Below are 21,098 nucleotides of genomic sequence, written 5' to 3' on the forward strand. Positions count from 1 at the left end.
TTGCCAAAGGGAACCATACCTAACCTAAAAATTATAGGTCCCGGTACAAAACCCTGTGGAACTCCATCACTAACTTTTATGTTTGAGGATATTTACTTGTTTACATGAACCAACTGGAATATATCAGATAATGATGGCTTAAACCAGCCTAATGTGTTTAATAAAGCATTGTGATTTACTTGTTAAGGTTTTTAAGGTTTGGGGATCTTTTCTGAGACTTTTGTCTCCACTCAAATATAGGAGGTGTCATCACAGTGGTTTTTCAGGGGACTTTAAAAAAAAGAAGTAAATAGAATAACTCTTCTGTCATCAAAATAATCGATGGCCAGTTAAATATTTATATTAAAAAAGTAAACAGAGCAATACCCTCTTACCTACATATTGAGAAATTAAAAATAAATAAATCAACCATGCCAGCATTTACATACAGACCACCCCTGTATTTACATACGTGGGTGGACCACTTTGTTTTGCATTCACTGTAAGACAACTGGACCCCACCCTCATTATCATAAATTAGAATGAAAAAGCAGGCCACACCTCCTGTGCATACTTAATAATGCATATTGATGAGAGAGTCACATTTTGACATTAAAACAAACAGGTCACGTTCTCGTTTCAGTGTCAGATAGTCTGCTGGACGTTATCCTACACTAAAAACCAGGCTGTGACTTCATTTAAAAATGACAGTTTTATCCAATCAAAACTTTATAAAGACCCAGTTATGGTAAAGTGGTTTAAAAGCTACTTGATGTTACATAAAGTACCCATAACAGAAATAAGAAAAAAATAAATAAAGTATCTATAAAATTAAAGGACATGTACATATTATTACATGTAAATAAGCAAAATACATTAAAAAATGACACAAAAATGCATACATGTACTAGAAATTACAGAAATTGCTGGTATAAATGACAAAATAATTTAAACTAAAAAAAATTAAGGTTTATTTCCTGTTTGCAAGAGAGAAATCTCAGAAGTGGAATTAACGGTTGATTTATTAATGCATTTATGTAAAGAAATATGCACATCTTGCACTTTATTTTGTTGTTCTGATTCTCTGTATTATTGCGAAGCACTTTGGTGTGCCTTTGGGTTTTTAAATGTGCTATATAAATAAAACTGTATTGTATTGTATTGTTTTGGTTTGTATTATATGGATAAAAAAAGGACTTAACAAAAAATTAAATATGACATACATACTAGAAATGAGTATAACCCACAAATGTTATTAGATAAATGCATCTTATTAAAATGTAATCACACCAACAATATTAGCTCATCGACACATTTCTGACACATAGCTGCCCCTGACTTAGAATTAATTAAATTATGTCCACAAGTGGAAGAATAAAGTTACTGTCCACTAAAATTCTGATTTTTTTCTAAATTATTGCAAACTAGAAAGCTGAATAAAAGTGAAATATTTCACTTTGTAATGCAGTGGAATTAGAGAGACGATTCAAACTGGAAGACAAAGGCTTTAAAATTAAGAACAATAGGCTACTTGAATATTTGGTTTCTTTCCACCACCACTCTACCCCACCTTAAGTCTGCAGCTGCATCCCATTTCAGAAACTGCCTCCATGCTCGACCACATTTCAAGCCCAAACATGTCAGAACGGGTCGATGCAGCTGTCCCATTCCAAACATTCCTCCTAATGAGGCCATGAAATCCAGCCTTTCTTTGCTTCACATTTCTGCTCCAAAAGAATTTACCAAGCTGCACTTAAACTTCTGAACGATCGATTGAGGCACTGGTTCATAAAGCTCTCCGTGTTTCCAGGTAAAGAAATTCTGATGCTTCACCTAAAGACGACAGAAAATAGGGAAACATCTCTGGATGCATGAAATTTCTCTGTCTCTACATGTGTGAGTGTAAAACAACAGTACGAGTATCAGTTTGTTCACAAACCCACGAGCAGAGAACAGAAGGTTGGTTTAACAGACCACATGCAGTGTTGAGCAACGTGTTCAGGCTGCTAACAGGAACAAACAGGGGAGTGTATGCCTGGCTTTTCTTTTCTTTCTTTCTTTTTTTTTTTTTAATGGTGGCTTTTTCTGTGGAGCAGTTCATGTTTCAGTACAAAAGTCAGGCAGCTCAGTATTATTGCTATAAATCAGTTTCACTAAGGGCCATACTTTCTATGTCTGCCCCACTGGGAGAGGGCCAGGTATAGAGTTTATTAACATGCTTTAAATTCTGGGTTATACTGGCATGTATGACCCTTTTTCACATAGACTGTATATAAAGGATGAACAAAGCCACTGCATCATCTGCAGAGTCCAAAGCTGTTTCTGTAGCAGGCTGTAAAAATGGTTATTTCTCCTGTAAAGTTGGACTTTTTAATAAAATGTCCCAGGCCTCAGTCAGGAGAGGGCCCCAGTTTGTCACTTGTGGGTGAGATTCTTGAGCTCTGAATCTTCACTGAGATTTCCTGAATCCCTCTTTATCTGTCGACTTTACATGTCGAAAGGAGCCAGTTGAGGTGGTTCGGATGCCTCCTGGATGCCTCCCTCTAGAGGTTTTCTGGGCACACCTAACTGGGATAGACCCTGAACCCAGTGGAGAGATTATATATCTCATCTCTGTCTGGAAATACGTTGGGATCCTCCAGCAGAAACTGGAAAGTGTGGCTGGGGAGAAGGACATCTGGAACACCTTGCATAGCGGGCTGCCACCACAACTCAACTTCGGATAAGTGGAAGACGATGTATGAATGCAATCTAATACCTTTTTAATTTTCTGCTTGCACATATTTCTAAAGTCTTGAAGTTACAACTCAAAAGCTATTTGAGAAGTTTAATTTGATATAATGTAGGAACCATCATGTTGGATCATGTAGTTTTACTGTAAAGTACAGATTAGGATGTAATGCATAAAATCCTACAAATCACAAATTAACTTTCAGGTCACGTTACCAGCTTTATAGAGACTGCGGCGCATTTTCACAGTTTTTATCGTCATTTAGTTTTCATAGTTTGATCAATTGCCACTTTGTTAGGCACACCTATTCGACAGATTGTTAGTGCAAATATCTAATCATCCAATCACATGACAGTAACTTAGGTTTGTAGACATGGTGAAGATGACCTGTGGAAGTTCAAACTGAGCATCCGAAAGGTGATTGATGTGAACATGGCATGGTTGTTGGTGCCAGACAGGCTGTCTGAGTATTTCACAAACTGCTGGCCTGCTGAGATTTTCCCACATAAACATCTCTCGGGTTTATAGAGAACACTTGGAAAAGGAGAAAATATCCATTTAGCAGCAGATCTGAGTGAAAATGCCTTGCTGGTGTGTGAGGTCAGAGGAGAAAGGCTAGACTGCTTTAAGTTGATAAGAAGGCAGCAATAACTTAGATAACCAGTCATGACAACCAAGGTATGCAGAAGACCATCTCTCAAAGTGCAATATGTCAAACCTTGTTCTGGCAGCAGAGGACCACACTGAGTCCTACTCCTGTCATTTAAAAACAGGAAACTGAGTCTATGATTCACAGAGGCTCACCAAAACTGGACAACAAAAGACTGAAAACATGTTACCTGGTCTGATGAGTAATGGTGTGGCATACTTTGGACTCCTCAATACCGACTGAGCATCACTGAAACCCCACAGCCTGCCTGAGTATTGTTGCTGACCATGTCCATGACCACAGTGTACCATCTTCTGAAGGCTGATGAACCTAATAAAGTGTCAAATGAAGACTGATTTCTTCTCAAATCCTCAGTGTCCCTCACAAACATCACTCTTTACCACACATTTATTTTTGGGGCTTTAGTTCCTAGCCCCACCAGGGAGGGACAAAATTTACTGAGAACCTGAAGAGACAGGTGAAAGGGCAGATTTTCAAATACGAGTCTAATAAAGAAGAACACATAAAAACCAAAAGACTTTTTGTGGTTGTTGTTGTACGGCGGACTGCTTTTTTCTGAGAATGTAGGAAAACTTGGCACATTTCTTTCGCCTCTTCACGTCATCCCAGACCAGCTCCACAATGTTGCATCAGTTACAGATGTTCACCAAAAGTTCCGGGAACATTCAGCCCCTTTGTTGACTGTGTTTACACTCTGATCAGAGGCCTGTACTATGTAGCAAGATACTTCTATGTAGTGATCAACACATATAAAAATAACCCTCACACCTCAGACTGCAGATACTTGAGAGCCTAAAGACAGAGGAATGCCAAAAGTCTTACTCCAATTGGAAATATACCCCTGCTGTATGCAGAGGTCGTAACGCTGGGGAGAAATCTGAGAAATGTTCAGAACTATAATCTCAAAAAGTCCTGAACCTTTCTCAAGCACCTAAAGTTCTCAGACTAAGTCAACACAAAGACCTGGGACTCGTGCGTTAGAGGGAGTTTTATGACTGTGAGTCAGGGAGCAGGGCTCGTCATACTACACTGACTCATGTGTGGAGCTTTTAGCTTACGGCAGTTGAACAACATGTGAAAGGAGAGCTGCTTTTCTGGTTGAGCAGCATTTAGTCTGAAGCCGCTGCTTCGCCTTTAGACTTGTCGTGTTTTACTCTCAGCTCTGCAGTCCTGGAAGTCAGGGGATTTCCACCACGGTCCTCACAGGACCAGCTTTGCTTTTTTCCCCCACTTGTCTAAAATAAAGGACTTTCACAGTTGTCAGAGCTCTCTTTTACTCCTTATAGCCACATCTGAAAACTAAAAATCTTCCCCTGCATGAGGGAGCAGTGTAAAGTAGACCGACTCATGCAATATTCAACACTTTTCCCCCTCGTTTCAGAATCCATCTGCCTCACTGCTCAGTTCATCTCTGGGTCACGAGCAGGACGCGTAAAACTCACACAGGAACCGCTCGCACCAGCAGACCGCACATTCGGTCGCGTGAACGAGCGATTTAAGAGAATTTGTGACCTCTCACTCCTCCTGCCTCGCACTGTACGAGAAGTCAATACCTGAGTCAGCGAGACTCGGCCTCTCTCCGCAGAGGGGAGAAACACTCGTTTGATTCAAATGTCTCGAGGTTTACATCTTATGCAGAAAATATATATTATACTGGCATGTTTCAGTAGAGCAACAGCTACAGCCTTTCTTGGAAAAACTGCAGACCCCCATAGAAACAGACCAAATTTATCCACAAAGAAACTCAGAACAACTCCACTGTAATGCAGGAACAGAAAATAACCATATGTAAAAGTACCACAGTCACTGATAACAGCCAAAACAGAAAAAAGAGGTGTAAAATAACCACAGAGGAACTCAAAATGAGTGCAAGGAAATGTAAATGGACAGAAAAAAGGGTTAAAATAAAACAAAAAAATCCACAAAGATGTCAAATGTTCAAAAGCAGAGATGTCAAAGAAGTGAAGAGACATGTAAAAAAACTAAACCAAGACAAAAATTCACAAAAATGACTACAGAGAGATGTTAAACGATGACGTAGATGAGGTGTAAAACAATTCAGAGATATAAAAAGATACAAAATAAAAAGAGACAGAAAACGTTCACAAAGAAAAAGAAAATGGCCAAAAAATATGAAATATAACCTCACAGAGCTGTCGGGAGACTGAGAAGTGGTGCGAAAAAATCCCCAGAGACAGCTGCAAAACGAGGGAAAACAACTACAAAGAGGCAAAGAAAGTCTGAAAAGAGACAATAAACAAAAAACAATTATCAGAAATTAACTACAGTTTTTTTTAAATAAATTGAAGTGAGAAGCATAAAACAACCAGAAAGAAACAGAAAACTACAAAGCAAAACTACAAAATGACAAACACAGAGATGCGACTGACATGACATAAAGCTAAAAATACTGCAAAGACACATAAAAACCACTGGGAAGGAAAACAAGCACAGGCATAAAACAACTAAAATAAGATATGAAATGATATAAGAGAAAAAAATGATCTCAGTGAGATTTAAAATGACAAAAAAAGACATTGAACCACAAAAACACAGATGACAAACAGCTGGAAAAAAACGTAAATGAACCAGAAGCAGACATAAAGTATCCACAGAGAGATATCAAATCACTGAGATGAGGTTTAAGAAGAATCTCAGAAACATAAAATAGCTGGAAAGGAAAGAGACAATAATAAATCACTGCACAGAGAAAATGACTCTAAAGAGATATTAAATGACACTGAAGATGCTGAAATCACCACAAAAATGTAAGATAAACAATTTAGATGTAAAATGATGACAAAAAAGATGTAAAAACACCCCAAAATGGACATAAGACGGTCATAATGAGATGTCTGTGAAGATGTGCACTCTCCTGAAGAGACACAAATAAAAACAGGCAAAGAAAGGAGTGAAGTGGAGCAAGAAATGACGAGATGTTTTAAGAGAAGTAAAATGACTACAAGGAGATACAAAAAGATGCGACTTGGATAAAAGAATCACAAACAGATATAAAACTACCAAGACAAACATGAACAGAGATTCTAATGAAGACATCCCAATCTGAAACAATTGTAGACACATCAAATGGACCAAACCAACTGCAAAGAGGACAAAAAAGACCCGAACAGATGCAGAAATGACTAAAAAGAGATCCACAAAAAGATCCACAAAGCTGTATAATGAGCAAATGATAGCAAGCTGACATAAACTAATGAAGGGAGACACAAAACAATAAAAAATTAACATAAAATGATCACAAAAACATTTAAGATTACTGAGATGAAGGGTAAAATAATTCCAAACACACATAAAATGATTACAACTATAAAAACAACAGCAAAAAGCCAGGAAACAAAGTCTAAAAAAAAAAAAGAAGTAATAAATGACAAAAAGATGCAAAGTGACCACAGAGAAGCAACTGAAAGAAGACCTGAAACAAGAAGTTATAAAACTAGCTGGAAAAAGTTTTTTTTTTTTATAAGTCCACCCTCAAAACCCACCTGCTCAACATAACCTACTCTATATAACTTCTCCATGCTCTTAAACTTTCTTTTATTATTGTGTTTATTTCCTGTTTTTATGCCTGGCTTATTTGCTCTGTACAGTGTCCTTGGGTGTTTTGAAAGCCACTTTTAAGTAAAATGTATTATTGAAAACTTCAACTTCAACAACTAAATGAGGGGAAAGAAAAGAGATTAAAACGATTGAAAGCAGACATAAAACTAAAAAAAAAAAAAAATGTAGTAATTAGTAATGAAAAACATTTCTTGCTCCTGAGACGTACCTCTCAACATTTAAGTTTCAAAAACACCTGCATATATGTGGGATAGGTCTGCTTTCTACACACCTGTGTCTGTCGACCTCATCGTCTAATAACACGTCTACTGAACTCACCGTACTCTATAAAAGATGGGCGTAACTTCCAGTTCTGGCAGTATAGGATAGCATTTTTTTTTTTTTTTTTACCAACAAGGTGATTCCCAAAGAGCTAGTAGTAGAAAACTTGGTCTATTTTGACATGGAACGCATTCCGGAGCTTCAGTTGATCCATCTACCATTCACTGAATCCTCATCAGAAATGGTCCCAGTGGCCATCAACAAGCCATTACCGAGAAAGGGAAACAGGGAGACCGGCCTGAGATATGCCACATTACACAATAACTGGACTGAAAATCAGTGAAAACCGGTCTGATGGAGTGATGAATCCAAATTTCCCATTTTTGGTTCAAATCACCATCAGTATGCATTGAAGTACAACAGAGAGTAACTACACCCATCTGTAAAACACAGTGGAGGCTCTGTCATGGTTTGGACTGCATTTCAGCCAATGTTGTTGATCTTGTCAAAATTGATGGCAGACAAGTCAGATTTTGATCCACAATGTAGTAACACCTGGAAAGCAACTGATTGGCAGCACCTTCGTTTGTCAGCATGAAAATGATTCCAAACACACTGCCAATGCAGCAAAAGCATATGTGGACAGAAAAACACAGTGGGAAATGATCAGTCATGGACTGATCTCCTCAGAGCACAGACCTCAGCAGGGGCAGCGTGGGATCACCTTCACAGAGTGTCAGCCAGCATCCAACGAAGACCTTGGAATGTCCCTGAAAAAGTCAGAACTATTTCTGAAGACTACTGAACGCAATTATGGGCAGCTTGATTAAGAGAGTTTAGGGTGTTTGCATGTTTCAATAAATCTATTTCATACTTTCCCCCCAAAAAATTAAAAAATGAAGGGTGGCTCAAGACTTGTGCACAGGACTTTATATAGTGGCTTTAATGTTACACTGAAAATATGAAGACAATTCAAGTGCATGGAGAGGTGAAATGTATGAAATCAGGTTTTGGGGGTCACAAAAATAGCTTCTCTTTTATTAAATTAAAACGGCTTTAGAACACATAAAATGTAAAGCAGGAGAGAGAAATCATAAATCTTTTGTTTGTGGTGAGCATTTTCAGGAAAAAGCTGCACAGAACAACCACAGGAATTTATTCATGGTTTGTCAATTTACAGTATTTACTATTGGAGCTGATGTCAGATGAAATAAATGGATTCAGACTGTGCCGGGCTTTGAAGAAGACACCGGTTTACACTACTGACGGTGACTGCGAGGGACAGAAAACTAATGAAAAAGAAAGCTTTCATGCAAAGACAGTCAAATCTAATCCATTACTTTTCCCTCCATACATTTCTTAAAGTATAAAATATAGAGTACATTTTTCATGTCAAATTATGAATGAGATGTTTGGACAAAATGGGAAATTTAATTATTGGTACATCTGCAAAACAGAAAACAAATGCAAAACATTTGGTTGAAAAAGCAGCAAAACCGAAGATGGAACTATGGCAGAAGATTATGAAGAAGTCATATTTTTATCCACTCCAGTGTCAAATTTAAATATAAAGCACCAATGAGCAAACCTGATAACAAAACAAAAGTCCCTCAAACTCTATCCATCACTTAAATAACATGATAAAAATGCGATGCTTCAGATTCACAAAGCTCTTCTTCCACCTTTGCATTACAGTTATGGATATCTGCAAGCTTTCATGACCACATGCGTGCCCATGAGGGGATGAGGTGTCACACTACATGTGGTTGTCTTTTGCTACTGTCGAATTTGCACGTGAGGACGCCAGAGGAAGGGAAACTGCAGGTTCCAAGTTGGGATTTTGGTCTTTTCCATCGCGTTTCCTCACATGAGAGTCAAGGCTTTGCCGGCTGGATGGACAGCAGGCTACCGAACTTGAAGTGCTGGATCACGGGGAACTTTTCCAAACACTGAAAACAAAGGAGAAAACAGGAAGGAAAAAAGACATTATATCTCAGTTTGCTTCAGAGAAGTAGCAAGCTAACTGTGATCTGAAATATAATATCAAAAGTATCTAAATTTGTCCATTTGAACAATTTTTGTGACAGCTGAAACAACAAAAGAACAAAACTGCAGATGAATCGTAGGGCAGACGTAAATGAAAACAAATAATCTAAAAGGGGATAATAAGGTCCAGGTGAACTCAAGATAATATAAGTGGAAGTACTGTGGGAAAAAAATATACAAAATATATTTGAGAAACTAAGACAAAGATGTATATGACAGGTTAAGGGGAAGAGAAACAAGAGTCAGCAAACAGATGTAATAAAATAAAACAGTGAAATGGCTAACTGTGATCTCAGGGTTACTCTGAAATACTGTCAGAATGTGTACTCTCTGTGTGACAGCGAGCACACCTTTGAAACTAATACACAATAAGTGCAGAGAAACTGGAGAACAAGTGTGAGTGAAAAATTAAATAACGTGATTTAAAGGGGATAATAAAGTACAGGTGAACTCAAGACGATGAGAAAGTGAGGAAAAAGAACAGAAGAAGAAATGTAAAGGAAATATGAACCACGTGAGGACCAAAAACTTGTAAAATTAATGTCAGTAGATATAAGAAATAGAGAACTATGTAATAAAGTGGCTGACTGCCATTTTTTAGCTAATCTGAAAAGGTGTTTAGATTTACAACAACGCAAGAAGTAGCAGACATAGATATAAATAAAAAGGGGGCAAAAAAAAATTAATATAAAAAGAGATAATAAGGCACAGGTAAACTCAAAAGGAAAAAGTAGGAACAAAAACAGAAGTAAAAGAGGAAAAAGTAAAACAGAAGCAAAAGTAAAGAAAACCACCGACATTTGAAACTAACCTTCAAAATAAAACAGGAAGTAAACAAGGAGGGATCACAGAGGGAAACAAAGGAGGCACGGGGAAAGGGAAGATACTCAGGAAATGAGAGATCATAACAGACTGTGACAGAGCACTTTTTCCTCTGTATTACACCAAAATAGACGTGAAATGAAAACACACAGGAGGAAACTAAAGTGCAGAGTTTCAGCTTTAATTCAACAGTCTGAGCAAAAATACTGAATTAATTAATGTTAATTAATATATATACACATATATACATATATATACACATATATACATATATATACACATATACACATATATACATATATATATGTTTTATACACAGACAGTCGTCTGTTTCAGGGACTTACATGTAATCACAAATAAAAAGCCTTATACTGAGGAGATGTTTGGAAGCCATGCAGACACACGATCACGTACACGGACTTTCCACTGCTGGAGTTTCAGCACGTCCCTGTGTTTGAAGCAGCCACAGCAAGTTACTCGCCCCGACCTGAACCTGAACTCTTTCCACCGGCCTTTCACGCCGACTCTGTTCAGAACAGTTGCGGACGAGCCCAGCGGAGGCTCTTTGTGTGCGCACACGGACCTGTTTTTTGGGGGGGAGCCACGGTGGGGGGATGGGAGGAGCACTCGGGCTGTCTGTGGCGTGACACTATCGGTCACGATCATGTGGGTAGAACTGGGGTGGAAAAACACGCCTCACAGACCTTTTGTCTAAACAGATATTCAATCAATGTTTAACTTGTAAAAGCATCAAAGGGTCACTGATCAGAGCCCAACTCTTCACACACAGCATTAAAAGCCTGTGTAGGTTATCTGTCACAGACCGTTAGGAGGACAATAACACACATGCAATTAACACTACTGAGAAGTTACTCTGACAAACTATCACAGCAGTTAACCTACGTGGTTCATTTTGTTCTCTAATTAACTGCTGACCATTTTATGTGGTGATAATCTCTATTTTTCCTGCTATCAAGGGCTGTTTACGTTTCTTTTCCCAATCTTCACAGAGCGCCGCTGTCGTCCAGAAACGATTAAAAACACATCAGCGAGCCGCACTGCTGCTCAAGAACTCTCGCCAGAGCCGCTTACTCACCCACCCACCGTCTAATTTAATCAGAGAGCAATTTAACAGCACCCTGATCGCTTTATAATAACCCAGGCAGTAAACTCCAGACCTGAAACATCAAGTGCCAAAGACTGCAGTTCCTCTAACATCCACCAGAGGCTGGCTTTAGTGGTGACTCAGTCCCCATAGACTCCCATGTTAAAAGGGACAACTTTACAGCAGAAACAAAAGAGTTTGGGCCTCTATGGATAGTTTAACCCGCCATAAATGTTCAGGGGGTGGATTTTTTAAAATAACTTACCTGTTTAAATTTCATTAAGGCTTAAAGTTACATATGTTTCAGGGCACAGTGGCTTTGACTAGCATGTGGATGCCGTGTGAGCATTGCTGGAATTTCAATTTTTAGCATCACACACACCAATACAGCCATCTTTTTGTTGTGGACTCATTTTTGAACAGTGAGTGGTAGCATTTAGCCATTTTAGTTTCTTATTGGCTGGTCCTAGTAATCAGAAGGGCACTGGGTCTTTTGTGCCCAAGTTGCTCATATAAGGGTATATGGGCAACTTCCTCTCTCTGTGACAGCATAGAGGTCCACTGAGTGAAAACGAGTGTCTGAGTGGCCTATTTTAATATCAATGTTACAGCAAAGGCAGAATAGTTGCTCTTTAACATGTTTATTAATCACCTTCAGGAAACAGTCCTCAGCAAATGCATGACTTTCCTTCAGTTTGACTTGAAAGTACCTCTTTTAGCAAATTACACACTCACTGTGATCTAACAAAAACTATAGCCTGTGTTTTTTTAAAGTGTTTTCTACCTTCCAGACTAAATTTTTTGACTGATTTCAGAAGATTATGGGGAAAAATAAATATGTCACTTGTAAAAGGGCTAAAAATCACTGGCAACTGAGATCCTGGCAGTTTTTTTTAATTTAAACTATTACAATACACACTCCTCTGAAGTCCCTCTAGCATTGTTTTACCCTGTGTTTGTATTTTATTTCACGAATTCAGATGGTTTAAAACAGCCAGCGAGGCCCCAGAATGAACTCCTCTCAGACAGAAAATGGTGAATTCGACTCTTTCTAGGTCTACTCCAGCTCTCTGCTCGAAACCCTGTGTGGGGCCAGGAAAAGGGAGAGAGGAATGCAAGTCTGCTGATGGTTGCTCCAGGCTCGGAGGAAGGTCGGGACAGAGGGAGGGGAGGATTTAATGAAGGGAACGGCAGAGGAGGAGGAGGAGGAGGAGGGGAAGGCAGACAGCTTGGCCCCTCAGCTCTTTGGGAAGACTCACAGGCTGCTCTGGAAAACACAGGATGTGGGCATGCAGGCGGGGAGAACGGGCTTAGACAACCCCCCCAACCGCCCACACACACACACACACACACACACACACACACACACACACACACACACACACACACACACACACACACACACACACACACACACACACACGTAATTCCATTCTCTCTTAACCCTTTCCTGCCTCGCTTCTCTGCTCCCTAAAAGCACAGCCAGTCTGGGCATTTTCTGGTCTCAGTCGGTGTTAACCTGACTTTTTAAATGTCACGTAAACAAGAAAACGCAGTTTCCTGAGTCCGGGTGAAGAATTACGAGAAATCCAGTTTATACAAGAATGTTTTTTTGTGTGTGCATTTCAGTTTTTTGACTGCGTGTTGCCTAACTGGGTTCACGAAACCACAAAAGCTACAGCAGTGCAGCAGGAGAAAAGAAAAGAGCTTCAGACATCACTTAAATCTTTCAAGAAATCAGCCGTGATTTTTAGTTTGGAAGACCACACATTCAAAAAGATCCCACTTGGGAAGAAACAAACGTGGCGGCTGCAGTTCCTCTAAAATCCACTTGAGGCTCCCGCAGCGAGTCCGTCCCCATAGACTCCCATTTTAAAATGTCCGACTGCACACCAAAAATAAACATTTTTACAGTCTGCTGCAAAAAACACTTTAGATCTTTATAGCTTATTCCCATCTTTCCTAATAACTATACAGCTGTTTCTTTATAACTCACTTATTTAAAAAGCATTATAAGGGGTGTGCCCACTTATTTGACCAATAATATGGCTGCTGAGGGGTTAAATGTATTGACAGACGACCTAAGATGTTTGAGTGCTAGTTTTTGTGTATTATTGCTTTATTAAAACAAAAATTACTGCGACTGCGTGTATGAATGTGTTACAATTAGGATTTAAAATGTGGAAAAATTTGAAACAGCAGACGTGATCCGTTAGCATGGCTGCAGATTTTCAGTTCAACACCAAACAGCAGTTACTTCTGCTTCCACAGTGAAGACTTTAAACTGGAGGAATATACCCTGCAGTATACCTGTCACACCATTTATTTCACATAAACTGGGCCACCTGAGAGATACAGCTCCCTTTGCAGTATACAAAGACAGGTATGAGTGGTACAAACACACTAGAATAAATGAAGTAAAGTGTTTTACATGGATTGACGAGTTTAGACCCTTTTGGCGGGGCTCGAGCACCCCTAACTTTGATAACATCACCCCTAAAAAAAACAAAAAGACAAAACATTGCCCAACGTCTCTATTGGAGACAGTACAGGTTACAGTACTAGTTTGTATTTTGTCCAGATGTTTGACGTGGCAGTATGAGCTTTTTTAATTGCTTGAAGGACAAGGGACTAAAAAAAAAAGCTATTATTTGCTTTCCTACAAATTGTTCTTTTCCTTAGTTTGGAAAATTATGGTCAACGTTATTGAGCTTTTGCTTCAGGTTCACAACTAAAACTCTCACCCTAAAACCAGTAAATTATATTAATAACTGTGATTATTTATTCTCAGTCATTCTTAGACACTACATTTTAAGACAAACATTTTAATGTTTATCTAGTTCAATTTAGGTTTGCAAAGGTGAAAAGGATTGAATGTGTTTGCAAGAAGCATATTACATTAATATTAATTGCAAGGCACCATGTGCATGAAAATATGAGGTTTGATCCTAGAATTGGATTGCCCCTGTTTATCTGATCTGTAAGCTTGGAAAATTCTGATTTGAATTGTTCTCTCTGTGTTTTGGATTTGGATTCAACAGCAAGCCGTTTGTCAGACTGATGAATCGTCAGTGAGAGTGGGTGGGGGTGGGGGTGGGGTGGGGGGCAGGCGTACCTCGGCTTTGTACATTCTGATCAGGCCTTGGTTGACTTTGGACCAGGAGGGAACGGCACTGATGTTCCACAGCTGGTTGGAGTGTTCAGCAAACGGACCCGTCTTCATCTGCACACAAAGAGAGAGACAGTTTAAGTTCCACATCTCCTTAATCCATTTCATCACAATGCTGAAATACTTTTTTAAAGGGTAGTATTTCAACCTTTTTACTCCAAAATCTGTCTTAGAGCTTCAAACAGCCCCCCTGTGGGTGGTAAAGGTGGCTTTTATAAGGCTAGAGTTTCTCCACTGATGGAGCTTTGGCCATTTTAAACTGAATCAGATGCAGAGGATTCCAAATATAACCCATTTACTTGGTAGGAAAGGTTTCTATGGCCATTACTTCTTTTCTTTTACACAGTGAAAACCAAATGTGTAAACTCCTGCAGACCTTAAAAGACTAAAAAGTCAACATTTGCCCAAAATTATTTATAGACCTGTAAAGGCGAGATAGGGACAAAAGATGATGTGCTGGATATGGTACAAACAGAGCGGCGTAAGAGGCTTTGATGAGTGTTCAATCACTTTGACCAGATGATGGCACATCTTTGAAACCACAAGGGTTGTTGGGGGTGTGGCCATTTTGAAGCAATGTCAAAAGAAAGGTGATTGGTCAGTTCCATTAACGATCTAGGAACAACACTCATTATGAAGTTGGAGGAACACTTTGTATGGCTGTAGCTAAGGAGGTAGAGCAGGTCATCTATTCATCAGACTGTTTGTGGTTCGATCCCTTGCGTACCAAAGTATCCTTGGGCAAAATACTTAAGTTTTTCAGAGTGTGAATGTTAGACAGAAAGTATTAAGGTGTAGTGCTTTATTAAGTGCTTGATGATGATATCATATCATGTGCTGGGAGTCACTAAACTGGACCTACAGTCCTTTACTGTCAATAAATATGTAAACAATGAGGTGAAAAAGATCAAATAATTAAAGTTTAAAAGTCTTAAGCTAGCTAATATCTTAGCACGTCACCATCTCATCTAACTACAGTCAGTTTTGGCTCTAAACACCAAGACACAAACAACAAGGTTGCCAAAATGCTAACACCGAAGCTCCAAAATGTGGATTCCAGAAACCAAAGGGTCATGTCCACCTTTTGCAGGCAGTCTATGGTTGGCAGTCACGTGAAGCTACTGACAGCATTCCAAAGAGTGGCGAGCTATGAACAAAAGATCAAGTTAGTGAGGAGTTTTGGAGAAAAAAAAAAAAAAGAAGAAAAAGCTCAAATTAGCTGAACTTCCACCTTAAAGAAACTGGTGCAATCTCTTGACGCCAAATAGAAAATTCCACTTTCCATTTCTAAGGAAGAACTGTTCTGATTGGATGTATAGAACCAACGACATGTGACTGGCTGTTTAAGGTACGAAAGACTCAGATCAGATGAGTAAAAGTGCACACAACTTCAACAGGTGATAAGACATCAGTTAACAAATGTTTATTGGCTGAAAATCAGCAGCTGATAAAGCTGTAAAGACCACGCTGCAAACCTTACAACCAAAACAATGAGCTGAAAGACACAAACAACTGCAGGGTCAGGTGCCAATGCTCTGCTTCTTCCACAACACACAGTCATCTGACCCACTGCTAACACCAAAAGGTTAGTAATTAGAGTTTCAAATGTGACATTTCAGAGTTTGAAGAGAAACTGTTTTGCAATTATAAATAACTGATTAACCTCTAATCAGGGTTTCATGAGACTTTTTTTAAACTGTCACCCTCCTTTTTTTAATTCCATGCAGAGAAACATGAAGATAATGTCTGAATTCATAAAATGCTGGTTTAGGACATAAACTGTAGAGTCCAAGACATGACAACTAACTGTTTCATCATAAATGGCATCATCTTAACAAATATCAACAGTCAAAGGTTGAATCTGTGAGTTTTTGTTTCCCTCGCTTTAGCTTCAATGGCAGCACCACTCGAGTTGTTTGGACTCCACGGAAGATCCCAAAGCTCCTGTGATATCAGCCTCGATTAGGGTCCAGTAGGGTCAAGGTCATGGAACTTGAGAGGAAGCATAACAACCTCTTGGTCTTCTTTGGTCTTTGAGTCATTTTTGAGTCAAGCTGAGAGGTGTGGTTGAGCATGTTATCTTGCTGCATGATGAATCATTCTACACAGAGATGCAAACCAGAGCAGGCATCTGAGGAATGGAGTGATACCATTTGGTAGGTTTTCTGCCAGATCCAATTTACAAAAAGCGTTTAATACTCATTTTCCACCAACTCTGTGCCAAAGCCTAATCTAGAACCAAGTCTTAGATTTCAGGCCTTAGAAAAAGACTCCAAAAAACTCCAAACGAGAGGGGGCTACAAAAAGAAACTGACCAATGGCTGGCAGGCTGAGAGGCCCTAGTTTCTATGTGCCATGATTTCCTCCCAATGTCTATTGGTAACAGTGTCAAACATTCAGTTCTCGAACCTTTGGAAATGTGGGCTGCTTCTCAAATGAGTATGTGACGAAAAATTACTATATCTATTCATTAACTACCTATCCAATTGTAGGAAACGGGGATATTATGAAGAAGAATATAATTACTAACTGTTGTTATCTGAGGCACCAGTGAGAGTCAAAAAATGATCCACATTCTAGCAGCTCCAATAAAGTGATCAGTGAGGCCTTTCTCAGAATAAAGTTAAACTAAATGGCCACACAGTAATGAAAATGAGGATGTGTGAAGAACACTAATCTGCAGTGACATATAAAATTCTAATGATACGACTTGCTACAGAACTATGGTTAGGCCTCCAATGGGCAGACGCAAACGCCATCATGCGGCAGGAAGAACATGGACCAAGCTTCAGCCAGGAGACCATCTGAGATGATCCATGAGATTGGCTGCTGCGTGGTACGGATTACTCTACGAAAAGAGTCCCAATCCTGAGCTTAATGTATACAATGAAATGTTAGTCGACCTGAGAGGGATTCTTTGCAGACGCATTCACATTTTGTTGACCAAAACACTGCAAGCCCATGATTTGTAACTACACTGTGAATTATTAAAAACTGAGCTTAAAGATGTGCTGCACATGCACAGTGCTAAAAAGAAGCCAAAGAGGCTGCGAATGAGCCGGAAACAGGGCTGATATGTCATCACTTAATAGGTGGATTGTTCCTTGTCAGCTATGATACCAAACATTACATGATATATAATTCATAATATAATTAGTTTTCATTTCACAGTTAACTTTTATGCCTCTCTGTTAAACGAATGACTGAATAATGAGCTTTCAGTCACACTTCTAACAATAAAGACATGCAGAAAGCTTCTGATTACAAGCTTTTTTTAATAATTATTATTATTATTACATTGATTATGGGGCTTTCAGTGATTTGATGAATGTTAAAAAGAACAAAAGGCTGATTGTTCATCCAGCAATCACCTTAAAATTAATAAATTCTGCATAAGCTCAGAAACACACAAACAAAAACAAATGTATGAATTTCTAAATGCATAAATTAAAAGTGAGGCTTTCCCACCATTTTCTCCCAGGAGGGCCGAGGAACCCAAACCCAGACCCTGAGGGGAATCAATCTAACAACCCCCTCCTTTTTTTCTTTTTTTTCCCTTCTTTCCATCCCCCTCATCCAACCCCCGGCTCCTCACACAGCTCCAGACACTTTCCAGGGCCTCGCATGAGAACACATGGGGGGGAAGGGCATGGAGGAGGGGGTGGAGACAGCCCGTATTCCCTGGAGGAAGGAGTGATTCACAAGAGCATGTGGGGAAGGAAGTGACTCATGTTTAGGATGCACACACACACACACACACACACACACACACACACACACACACACACACACACACTCTCACACACACTAGAGCCTTGTGTCTAAATGAAAAAAAAGAGAGTCTGAAGTATCCACATGTGTGTGAATGGGAGGAAAATCCTCGGGTATGGAGTGGAGTGTATGCTTACAGGCAACAGTAAACAAATGAGGACAAACACGCCGGCAGTCGAGACTGAATTAGGCCAGTAACACATCCAAGAAAGGAAAGGGCGCTGAAGATGTGTGTTATCGTGTGTATCTGACACTGTTTACAAAGAAAAAAAAAATGTGTTTAAAGTGTATTTATAGACACAAAGAGTAAGCTGAAAAGAAACCTTGCATTATTTTATGGACACACAGGCAATCACAAGCTAATCCCATTTTAAATCTAAGGGAAAGAGTTTTACTGAATATATCAGGCAGAAATGCCAGATTTTTCCTTTCAAAATAAAAGTTTTTGACCCCCATAATGGTGCAACTTCAAAACAAAGGTGGATAAAGCCACCGTGACTTGTCTCATTGGTGTCTGGGCGTATTTTGAAGCTTCAACATGAAGTTCCTGTTCTTGAGTGTAACCGGTGGTTTGCTCTTTGTTGCAAACCTTGGGTTTACACTCATTATTAGGGTGTCTCTCGAGTGTAGACGCCGACCTCCTCGATACCAATCTTGACTTGCTAGATGATGTAAAGTTGTTTTTACTAACAATGAAAACGATTCTGTGATCATCTGCTTTAAATCATCTTCTGTGATCTTTCAGAGTTTTTTGTGTTGCTGAGCTGGTTGGTGCTTCCCTTATTTTTAAGTGTACCAGACTGTTGATATGGCCACAGCTAGAGTTTCTTCTTCCTCTCTGACAGGTTTGTTTTGCTTTCACAGCCCAATGATGGCCTCCCTCCCATCAACATATTGAGAGTTCATATGAAAAGCTACCAGTTCAGTTGAAATCAGCTTCAGATCTTTAATCTACTTAATTCAATCATGACACTATTTCCTGGTGAACTGTCTAATTAATTTTCAAAAGGAAGAGTATCTGTATGAACTACCATCTGGTGGCCTTCAGACTGAATGTGGTTTTAAGTATTTCGGCAGGGACTTCATTTTTTTAGTCCATGTGCTGTTGATTCAATTCAATTTTATTTTATTTAACAACAGTCGCCTAAAGCGGCTTTATATTGTAAGGTAAATAACCTAAAGATGGATGTAATATAGTGTAATATGGATGTAATAAGGATGTAATACTTGTGTTAGAGCTCCTCAGTTAAAGTCTACACTTCAATCATATTTGGACTGCTTGGTTTAAAAACCACTGTGGTGGTGTACACGGGCAAAACTACAAAAACTGTGCCACTGTCTAAAAACTTATGGATTGTCTCTTAGTCTTTTTCACCTCAGCTAACTGGAGCCCCTGAGTTGAATCTCTTGATCAATTTGTGTTTGTGCTGTTAGCATCTTTGGGGATTCGCACTAACAGAGAAGTCTGAGTTCCAGTTTTGGTGGGTGAAATTCTTTGATTTTTTTATCTGTGCCTGTGTGATGCCGTTATACAGAAGAAAACATTTATTCTTCCTTTGCCATGACATGCTATGGTAAGTCACGTTACTGAAGTAAGTGTGGTGCTGCTGGAAAGACTTGCTTTTTTTCTCAATCTCAAAACCTTTTCAACACTGAGACACAATACATTTTAATGGGAATATTCTTGTAGTTTCCACAGAGGAAGATCTGTTGCTTTAATACAACTTTGACAAACAACCGTATGAAAGACAGCTGCAAACATACAGAATCAACCTCGTGCTTGTTGTGTGGGCTAGTATCTAATCAACACACTACCTGCTTTAAGTTTCACAAAAAAACTAACCAAAGTTGAAGAAAAGTGAGAAAGAAGAAAACAAAAGCTTGAAAAAACAAGCTGTGAGCCAGCTGACGAGCTCTGCGGACACAGCGGCAGCATCCTTTCGTGACCATGAGGAAGAGGAGGAGGAAGAGGAGGAGGGAGAGGTCAGGGAGGAGGAGGAAGGAGAAGAGGAGGGGAAGGAGGAAAAGGATGTAGTCGCTCCACCGACGCCCTCCTCTACTTCCCTCCCCTCCTTTTCCTCCAAAAACCCCAAACAAAGCAAACGGTTCCTGCTCTGGCACGTTCCCAACAAAATCCATCTGCCTCCTTTCGCCTCCTCCTCCTCCCTCTTCATCTTCCTTTTCCTGGACAAAACCACATTCAGCTGTGGTCCAACTATTTATTTCTAACAGCTAAATGTACATGCAATGTCTCACGACACACACAGATTGTATACCAATCAGAAATGAGATTAAACCTCCTCTGATGAAGTGGTTTATAAAAATTTTAAATGCATTTACAGTGGTTGTGTTGTCCATTAGATGGCAGCATTGCACACATGGACAAACCCACGTACTATTGTGATGCAGAGCGAGGAGACTGTTGAGCCAAACAGAGATGGTGAAGAAACAAATAAAAGCTGGGAGCTGACGTCCTGCTAACAAAGGTCATTTACAGGTTCGCTTAACCTCTACATCTACAAAAAGGCCAATTCTTGAAACACTAGTTTTCCAATGTTTCTTTCCCTCTTATCTTAAAAGGGATTTACTTATTTTTTAGCTTTTTATTGCTTTTGATCTAAAATAAATCACAATTAAAAAAACAAAATAAACAATACGACTCTTCTGTTAAACCAGCTTAAATGTGATTAAAGGGTTTTTTCAGCTGTTCCTATTCATGAAAATAAAATCTGTTTAAAGCAGACAAACTGCTTCAAAACACAGGCGTGTATCTACAGGAGGGTGTAGTCAACTGTTCATGTCAAAGCTTTATGAAGACAATAAATCTACAAACATATGTTACATCTAAAATGCTTAGTTGTACACTGCTAACAGTATAGAAAATAAATACACTGGTCAATTTATTAGGCACACCTGCTCAGACGGTCGTTAACCCAATCAGCCAATCACATTGCACCAAGTGTGT

General features: G+C 39.2%; 1 protein-coding gene across 1 annotated transcript in view; it reads right to left on the bottom strand.

Moving 5' to 3' along the window:
• Positions 1-8,355: 8,355 nt before the first annotated feature.
• The window catches only part of ptpa (protein phosphatase 2 phosphatase activator), a 32,436-nt gene continuing 19,693 nt past the window's right edge, over positions 8,356-21,098 (bottom strand). The window contains exons 9-10 of the mRNA XM_031757469.2: positions 14,309-14,416; positions 8,356-9,169 (exon numbers count right to left, since the gene is read on the bottom strand). Coding sequence (XP_031613329.2) covers positions 9,095-9,169; positions 14,309-14,416 — 183 coding nt within the window. The 3' untranslated portion in view covers positions 8,356-9,094. The remainder of the gene's footprint in view (positions 9,170-14,308; positions 14,417-21,098) is intronic.

This window comes from Oreochromis aureus, linkage group 7, assembly GCF_013358895.1.
Source record: "Oreochromis aureus strain Israel breed Guangdong linkage group 7, ZZ_aureus, whole genome shotgun sequence".
Lineage (NCBI taxonomy): Eukaryota > Metazoa > Chordata > Actinopteri > Cichliformes > Cichlidae > Oreochromis > Oreochromis aureus.